General features: G+C 32.7%; 1 protein-coding gene across 2 annotated transcripts; it reads right to left on the bottom strand.

Annotated features, from left to right (window-relative positions):
* Nucleotides 1–673: 673 nt before the first annotated feature.
* On the bottom strand, nucleotides 674–5,761 carry LOC123194026 (protein PHOX1-like). 2 transcript variants are annotated; one of them, XM_044607137.1, is made up of 4 exons: nucleotides 3,001–5,761; nucleotides 2,847–2,915; nucleotides 2,664–2,747; nucleotides 674–1,176 (listed from the first exon to the last, which is right to left on the bottom strand). In XM_044607137.1, exons 1-3 carry the CDS (start codon nucleotides 4,946–4,948, stop codon nucleotides 2,665–2,667), a joined length of 2,100 nt encoding a protein of 699 aa, XP_044463072.1. In that variant the 5' UTR covers nucleotides 4,949–5,761; the 3' UTR covers nucleotides 674–1,176; nucleotide 2,664. The 2 variants fall into 2 exon arrangements, with proteins under 2 accessions (XP_044463072.1, XP_044463073.1); XM_044607138.1 differs by having other exon boundaries at nucleotides 2,664–2,915; nucleotides 3,001–5,753.
* Between the last annotated feature and the right edge of the window lie 4,211 nt (nucleotides 5,762–9,972).

Genomic DNA, 9,972 nt, shown 5'->3' with positions numbered 1-9,972 from the left:
GTGGGACATGTGTTTGTATATGTGTGTGTGTGTGTGTCCTCTCGCTTTATAATTTTACACAATACAATATATACACTCAACCTTAACTGCTGAGAGAGATTTTTCCTTCTCTCCACAAAGTTGTTCTTGGGTTCTAGAAAGCCTTGAACACAATTAAATTTTCATTGTTGTTGTTTCGTATAGATATTAGAAACAAACCTACACTTGGTTTTGAAAATACGACTTCTTTTTATCAGAGAAAGACAGAGAAGACTCTTACCTGGATATATTTCATTAGCACCTTAATGTGTGTTATTGTATGTTTGTGAATAAATCATATTATAAGGATGATCTAGAATAAGGGTTTACAGAATGTCTATATTATTTAATAAATTTTTAAATTATTAATCCACCGTTGAAGTTGAAGACCGCATGCATGATTATATAAAAGAAAAGGATATTATGAAGGATGAATATCTTCTAATCCCCTGTATTACCAGGCTGTCAGATTTAACAAAAAGGCTGCAGGTACTTCTACAATTGAGTATCTTTGTTAAGTAGAAACTTGAAACTACAAAATTAGTAAGTGAGGCAATATGGTGGGAGAATTTCACAAAAGAAAGGAAAACCTTTAAGAAAGAGAATAGAGAGACAGAAAGGGAATGATATCTCAGATAAAGGAGAAGATTCACAGTACCAAAAACTGTCACAATTTTTCCATTCTCTCCAAAAGTTTCTCTTTAAACAACAAAATATAGATTTCTACTAACTTGTCCATGTCAGATGGATATAATTATTTTATTCTAATAAAATTTCGAATAGCTTTCTGTCTTTCTGCCTTCAAAACCACGACAGCTCCTGCTATCTCCAAAATGTTGCGCTTCAACCAAATGACTGTTGGTGTGCCACAACGTCGTTCAACTTAAAATGATTCAAATCCCCAATAGACAATACATTGTTGTAATCTCAAAAAATGAATTAGAAATACATAAAATCTTCTAACTGTAAGACTGAAATATGACTCTGGAGGCAGAAATTAACAAAAAAGGGAAATTCCTGCTACTTCATCTTGTCTCCTAACCTTTTGTCTTTCGGAGAAACTACAGAATACAATCCAGAACTAAAATTGTCTGCCTTTTTTTTTGTATCTAGAAGTACATTGCTGCTGAAAGCCTGAACCTGAAGTACCAAGAAAACCTGCAGAACAAGTGAGGCAAGGTCACAATGAGAAATTTGTATCTGCAATGTAATCAAATATTAGATTTATTTAAAGATGATCCGAAATAAAAACGAATGCAGACCAAAGTCGACAGGAACAGTCAAAACAATAGCAACCATTTCCAAAGACAAGGAAATCGAGTTATTTTTAGCATTTGCCTACACAAAGGATCATGTACCATGGACTCAATCACAGAGGTGATGAATGGTTCCCCAGAGTAAGAAAAATAAAACATTTAGCAAACAGTTTGAAGTGAAAACTTGAGGTAGATTACTGAAGCTCATCTATGAAGCTGGAAGCAAAGCAAGAAAGCATCATCGGCATTTAGGACCATATGTTTATCAAATATATTTAGACAAAAAACAGTTACTCTGTTTACAATGGAACCGAAATTCTAAAAATAGTTGATAAAGCTCTGTCTCTTCTCCTTCAAGCAGGCATATTTCTCGAATAGATAAAGTAAATTTCTGTAAGCATTGAAAATCAAGCACTACACTGTTTGTACCTTCACAGATTTTGAATTTTGAAGTAGTGGTTCCACATATACTTTCCCACACCAAGATTTAAATATAAAAAGGAGAAATGAAAGAAGAAAAAGAGAAGTATATCAGCATATTGCTATAAATTTTAATCTCTTTACTGATGCAGAGGCTAGCAATTACAAAGCCACCTAGAAGAATCAAAAGGTAACCTTTCATTCCTCAATTATTACTTTATCATGGTTCATTTGGCAGGTCAATCATATACTCAATTTCTTCTTGCTACGATGTCACATAATAGAGAACCTTCACAAGTGTAAAATATTTTGAGCCTGGCTATACAGCACTGTATAAATAGATTCAATTATCCTCTGGCTTGATAAGAGTGCACCATAGTAGACCAATAACAAATATCACAAAACATTTCAAAAGATGAGCTAAAATCAAAATGAAATGTTGATGAGGAGATTCTCATACAAAGTCATCCTGGCTTTCTCTATTCTTAATGTTTTGATGAAATAGTACTTTCTCAATAAATCACTGCACTCATCATGCAATTTGTAGAAGATGTGGAAACTCACCGGAAAATTTTGATTGAAAAAGAAAAAGTAAGAAGCTAGAATAAACCTAACCTCAAAACACCATAACCAGATTATTGGTAGGCAATGCATGTTACTTAATAAAAGTAAAACAGCAGCTGAACAAAGATTTGAATGGTATTTTAGACTGCCAATATGAAGTTATTGCAACAAAACAAGCTGCGTTATTTTAATACAATAAAGCAGCAGTTGAGCAAAGATGACAGTAATTCGATTTGATAGATAATAAAATCTTTATGACACAACATGGGTTCTAATTACATTATTATGCACGAAGGCGATAACTCTACTTAAACAATATTTTGCATCAGAGAGTTAGCAGAAATTTAAACATACTTAAATTTTTAATTTATAATAAAAAGTTAAATTAGCATGAGCATTACATACCTTAAAACACAATACATGATATTCCAGTGAACAGAGCATAAGCAAGTCTTTTCAACATTTTCCTCTTCCCTTTCTCTTCAAGATCTGCTTGAAAAAAAGAGGTTCATGCATGCTCTAAAACATGATAAAGTTTTGAAACTCGCAGTCTCAGTAACGGTTCAAGCCGGAATGATTGAACCTTACTCTGCCACTTTTTAGCTTCATACATCTCATTCCATGCCTGTACTATCTCATCAATTTTAAAATCTAGACCTGAAATCATAGATTTGAAAAGAGATATTGCTTAGATTCATTAATTTTCTGGTACAAGACTTTGAATTAGTAAATTGTGTGTCACCTTTCACAGCATGATCATTAGAACAATGGTTCTTTAACATAACAGCTACATCTGTCATAGATGCTCCAGCAAGCTCAAACTTCTCAGCTGCGACTTCCAAACACTCATGCCAGGTTGGGAGCCCAAGTTTGTATTCCATAATGGATCGCTCATAGAGTATAGTACCCCATAAGAGGTTTATCTGGGACCTTATCCTTGAAGCCTGATCTTCAGCTTCGTCTGCTGATATATCTTTAAATAAACCATCCAGCCCAGCTTTCAGCAACAGATTATCAACTTCCTTTCGTTTCGAAAGTTCACTCAAGCGTTGTCTTTCTAGTTCTTCCCACATCTGCATGCCCTTATCCATATTCTCCTCAGCACTATTATAAAGCTGTAGAACCTCCGTAGAAGGCCATGTATCTAAATCAACATTGCTACTCATCGCATAATACCAAGAAAGTTTTGCCTGCTCAAATTGTTGCTGACCTAGTGCTAAAAGACCTTCATAGAAGTCTGGTTTGATTCTTAATGCTTCATCATATCTCTTTCCTGCTTTGGTATATTCTTGTCCTGCCAAATCATATGCGGTTTTTATCTGTTCAAGTACAGATTCTTTTGAACCATCTTTGCTGAGGTTAAACCTCTTCCTTGCCTGGGACATGTGAACATTTCCCCAGTTGAACAGTGCTAATGATGCCATCTCTTGGAATTTATCTGCTGCGCAGCTGAATAGGCCTTGGGCTTCTTCACTTGTAACAGTATCCTCCATAGCCTCAGAGGATAACTTCATGCCAAGTTCATAAAGGTTCAAGTATGTATCAGAATCTAAACCAACATGGTTCTTGAAAAGCTGAACAAACTCAATTATCCAGTTATCTATACAAAATGACTCCTTTTCTGCCGCCATGCCTATTCCGGCGTTCCTATCCTCCAATCTCTCATAGAGTGGATCCTGTCCAGGATTAACATCTACTATATAGAGCCTGGCAGAACCCTGCAATTCTGCTGATGCTTCAGCCCATCTTAGTTCTTCATCAGTTGTAATTGTGATTAAATCACCTTCTCCATCCCTGTACTTAATAAGAACAGCTTTGGAGCTTGGGAATCGATTGCTTATAACCTCTCTAAGTTGCATGAGACTGCAATTATGCGGCAACTGAGCCAATCTTATATCCTCCCCATACACCAACTTTACAGTGTTCTTCGGTTCTTTCTCGTTTGTACTACTAATTTTCTCTTCCACAACCACCTTATCCTCAGCCTTTTTATCCACAATATTTTCATCAATCTTCTTATCCTCGACCTTTTCATCAACCTTCTTATCACCAATTTTGTCCTCAGCCTTCTGCCTAAGTTTTTTGCTCTTCTTCTTCCTTGTCTTCTCTTTCACCAATTTTGGTGCAAGAGAAACAAGAGGAGGTTCAACATAATCTGGAGGTAATTCTATTACAGTATCATTCACCCTTAATCCCCTACTCTCAAGCTCTTGCTTCACCCTTTCTGCTACCTCTATTGCCATAGCATTATTCTTCTCTAAATTCAAAACTGTAGTAACATCTCTGAAGGCCAAGTCCAATCTATTCAAAGCCTCGTAACACCTAGCCCTTTTTAGAAGCGCTTTACTATACCTGGGAGTGACTTCTAGAGCCAAATTGCATTCATCAATCGCCTTTGGATACTCACTCAGACCCATCTGCATATAACATGCTGCCATGTTACTCCGAAGGTAGGATACATCTGAGTGATTCCTTGGCAGTAATTTGAGGGCTTTATCATATTTCAGCATAGCTCCTTCATGGTCCCTCTTTTGAAACAGTTTGTTACCTTCGTCCTTCAATTCTTGAGAAATGGAAATGAAAACTTCCATGTCCTTATCATAAGCTTTAGGACTTCTACTTAGCTTTGCATTACCATCACCTGATAGCCCCCCTGTCCGTTTCTTCTTCTTTCCATTTTGCTTCTCCATTGTAAATCTAACAATCCAAGGAACAAAAAATTGGAAAAAAAAAAAAAATCAAAAGTCTACCTACTCAAGCCTCAACACTCACTATGGATTTTTATATAAACACCACAAAAACTAAAGACCATTGGCAAATTGAATTCAAGGGTCTCCTACAAGCTAAACAATACCACCACCCCAACAATATATGTTTAATAAACCTCCACAAAGTTGAAAAATAACACAAATACTACTTTAAAGCAGTAGTTTTGCCTCAATGTTTACTCTCATACATGTATATATCCCAATCCAACAATATAGATAAGAAATCAGAACCAACAAAAGCACACAAATGTAAAGCTTTCAAACTACAAATCCCAGATGCAAAACAGACATAAATCCCCAGAAAACAACTTTGGTTTCTCCTCTGAGCTCAAATGGGGAAATTACAAATACAAGAAAAGTAACAAATTTTAACTCTTAAAAAAAAAAAATCCAAATTCAGAGAGAAACCAAATATCAAAAAATTAAGGTAACAAGTTGAAGAAAAGGAAATATTTTGCAAAGAAAAACTTATCTTGAAAACGAATCGTTGTGGTAAATGAGAAATTGGGATATGGTTTAAGTTGGAAAAGAGAAAAGGGTTGAGTGGTTTTGTAAAAATGTAAGATTTTGTTTCACATCTTAACGCAGACGCTACAACACAACCACAAGAAGCTGAGCCTGAGATAACAAAACCAAAATATGATTTTGTTTCAGGAAAACATAAGTGGATGGATCCACTTGGTCTGGTTGATTCCAAGTCTGTTGGGGACACTTCATCTATTTGACTTTTATATCATTTAATTATCTCAAAGCATTGATTACACGACAGTTTTTATTCCATTTGAACACCTCAACTACAAATCTTAATGGATGACCCCATCATTAATATTCCAAATGCAAACAATAGATGCTTTATAATAATATCATATTCATAAAGAAGAACTAATATCAAATGAAACAACCCCATGCATTAATAAGTTAGTCCGAAAAGAATGCAAAGGTAGTATTAAAGTTTCAAAAAGTCTCCCCGGCTGCAGTGGAAAAATTTGAAAAGTATAAAATCTTAAAAGAGGAGAAAAATACCATTTTTCAAGACGCAAAAATATGAGATTAAGAGAAATTATCAAATTAAAATAAAAAAAAAATTTTAAATTTTTTTATTTTTAATTAAATAATAATAAATAAAATTTTAAATTTTTAAAATTTTATGCTGACGAAAATAAGTCTTTTGGCAAGTTAAAAATATGAATTCATCTTGTCAAAGTCTTTTCATGGGCATTGATTATCCTCAATTTCTCTTTCTCTTTCTCTTTCTTTTACTTCTCTCACAAACAAAACAAACGTGAGTAGCATATTTTTAATGGGCCAAAAGACTTAATTCTCACAAACAAAACAAAACAGTTCACCGCCCCAATGCGAATGTGGTGTGCTTTGGTTTCATTTGATGATGGTCGTTAACTTTGAAGCATACGTGCCGGCATTTTGCATTGGAGCCTTCTTGGGTCATTGCAGCCTTTTTTGTATTTTGTTTTTCTGTCATTTTCCTTTGTTTATTTCGATTATCAGCTTCCATTCATTTTCTATTTTCATGTATTTCTATTCCTTCAAGGCATTCCCCCAGAAATTTTTTACCTAAACAATCCCTTCAACTTGAAGAGAGAGAGAAAACATAGAGGATGTAACAATTCATTTAAAACTAATTTAATAAAAAGTGTTTTGCAATATTACGATTCAAAAATATATTGCACATAAATTTAGAGTTTAATAATAATTCTAACATAAGTGAAATATGTAAAGTTTTAAAAGGAGATGAATTAATATCACTAAAGAAACAGTGAAACTTCAGACTATATAACAATCATCATTTATGTAATGTAAATGATTGATTCTTCATAAGAAAAACCACCTATAATATATATCAATTTTAAGAGAAGAAATAAGATGAAATGATTCAGATTATATGTGTGACGAATAATCTTATGGGTGACAGAATTACAACCCTATTATGAGTACAATCCCTCCTCTTGTGTTATATGTAACTGAAAACTTTATCTATCTTTAACAAATTTATTCAAAACATTTTTGTAATTCATATGAGTCTTAATGAATAGTTTGAGTGACAAAAAAAGAGGTTTCATGTATAAGAGAATACGAGTTTAACATCAAACTCTTGATTTATGTGGTTTAGTGGTTGTGTGATTGATTATTGAACTTAAAGTTTGTTTTATTTGGTGTAATTGGTTTAACCCCGAAGAAACGATTCGACTCGCATAGGGTTTTTTGCTATATATATGACCTAAGTTTTCAGTGAATTAGTCATTTGTATAAAGAGTAACACAACAAAATCAAAACAGTGAAAATTATACACATTTACAACATTATGACTCTTAATTTGTTCACTTGGCAATAAAAGAATAACATTGTCAGATTTTTTTTTTCTATTTATTAAGAAAATTAATAAATAAAAGTTCATAACAGAAGCAAAAAATTGATTATATTTTATTTGGACAACAAAAAAACCCAGAGAATTAAAGCACAAAGAAACAAAACAAGTGGAATAAGGTGAATGAAATTTTTGCGACGGACTCTTGATGTTAAGCCATCACCTTTTTTTGTATAAATTAAATTGTCAAGATAAAAAGCTTTTACAATTGAAAAGGCTGTCATGGTCATAATAATTGATAAACCACTTTCTTTTTAATAGATATGTAACTTACAAAAAAAGAAAATTCAATCAAGTATTTTGCTTTCAAACGGGTTAAGATCAACCACTATCATCTTGATTCAAAATTTTGAAACAATTAATAGAACTGTATTAACTCTAAACATAGATTAGATAAGATGATTGACAACTTTCTAGTGGATAGCCGAATAAATAAAAATAATGATAAGGAAAATAATTATATTGTCAAAATAAATCAAGAGCAAATATAATCTCGGAGAAAAATATCTCTATAAAAGTGAAATAAACATGAGAAATTTATCTCTAATAAACTAAGTTAGATTCTCAAGCTTATAAATAGACGAGCAATAAACTTCTCACCTCTTAACCCTGCGTAAAATCCAAAAAATTTTAAGGGAGGGCAAGTCCAACTATCTTCAATTTCTTTTTTTTTTTTTAATTTAAGGTCTACCCTTACATAGTGGTTGTTTGTAGTGACTGACCTATATCGGTGGGGGCTTCTTTGATTAGTTTAGAAACATGTTAACAAAAATATTTTGACGTTCCTAAAAGTAACAAAATCATCCTTTTTTAATTTATAAATACTAAAATACCTTAAAGTTGTTGTAAATGTAATAGAAGAAACTAAAACGGGGTCGAAATATAAAGAAACAAGATATAGAATTGAAGATAATTTTGCTTGAATTCTCTGAAGCTTTATTATCAACGTGAGTATATATGCAAACAAAGGGTGTGGAAGAGTCTATACATATACACGCCGTCTTTCCGTTTTTGCATTGTACACCATCATTTTATATTACTCTTTTTATATTTTTATCACTTACAGATATTTATATTAACTTTATAGAAATATAATCTAATGAGATGAAAAACTAAAGTAAAAGAATATAATTATTTAGTGTCTCATAAAGTGGTGTTAGATGTGTTTCAACTGTCTTATTAAAAAAACTTACTAAGAAAACTTAATAAGACAAAATCTAGTAAAGAAAAAAAAAGTACAATACACATTTTATATAATATATTACATATCTCAAGAATTCGCTCCCTTGATAAATGTTCCCTCTTTTTGTGGTAGGATAAATTAATTTGATTGCTGACTGAACTGTTGCATACTGATGTTATCTAGTCCTTCTGAGACCGTTAAAGCTGATCAATATCTAAATGTAATTATATCAATCACAAGTTTCTATGTTTCATCAAAGTCTATACTTAGCCTTTGAAAAAGCCTTAGGCTACAAGCCTTTTCTTATATTTAGCAATCTCATTTTTCTTATTTTTTTCTCACAAATATTCATTTATATCTAACTGGTTAGACATCTTTAAGTGTTTGGACTAAGGGCCTAAACGCTTGATATTTTGTAAGATAAACTAATTTTGCCTGAATTATAAAATTGGTAGAGGGAACTATTGGAACACCTTAGCTGTTGAAATGCAATGAGGGAAACGAAAAGAATATTTTAAAAATCAAATAAAACAAGAAGTGCTCCATGCATTGATCCCATTTTAGATAACAACTTACATGAACATGCATTGTCAACCATAGGGTTTCCAAAATGCCATAACTACGTTTGAGGTTTCACTGTTCTTTTTATGGCAAGGAATGCATTCTCCAACCCAAGGTAGAATGCCATACCTACGTTTGAGCTAACAATATCTAAGTTCACTTTAAATATGGACACAAACCAACTGATATCCATCAATGATTGAATGATTTGGATTAAGCTTTCACCTAGTCATACTATGGCCATAGATTCAAGTGGTCATTGATGTTTTTCAATATTCTTATCAAAGATGTCTTCTCCTTTGTTCAAGAGTAACTAATCCTTTATTGATCTATCATAACCTTCATACAGATCATAATACTACCAACCACCACCTTTATTGTTTCCCTCTTGTATGGTGGCATGTTAGGTGGCATCAAACATAACGATTCATGCACGAGACAGTCTAATGTCCTTAATTCAAAGGATTATATGCACCTATGAGTTAGAGAATTTATTTTATTAACACTGGAATAACCATTTATATGGCAATCCTAAAGTTAGGTCAGTTTGTTGAATATGTATACAATGTGCACCATGTGTTACTTGAAATATCATAGCATAACAATGAATGAATGCTTGAATACAATATCGAATCTAGTCCTTCTCATGCACATCTTTAGTTGACTTGCCTCTATATGTAACCACTATCATAATTTGTTACTTGTAAAACGTAAAAGGAAAAAAAGTGAGTGAAAATCACTTAATAAGTAAGAATCTTTATGTTCTACATTCTTTCACTTAGCTCATTTCTACATCCAAATCTCACATTCCTCATCTTA

The sequence above is a fragment of the Mangifera indica genome, chromosome 13 (genome assembly GCF_011075055.1).
Source record: "Mangifera indica cultivar Alphonso chromosome 13, CATAS_Mindica_2.1, whole genome shotgun sequence".
Lineage (NCBI taxonomy): Eukaryota > Viridiplantae > Streptophyta > Magnoliopsida > Sapindales > Anacardiaceae > Mangifera > Mangifera indica.
Note: the sequence above shows the minus strand (reverse complement) of the source record. Positions and strands in the feature narration are given on the sequence as shown.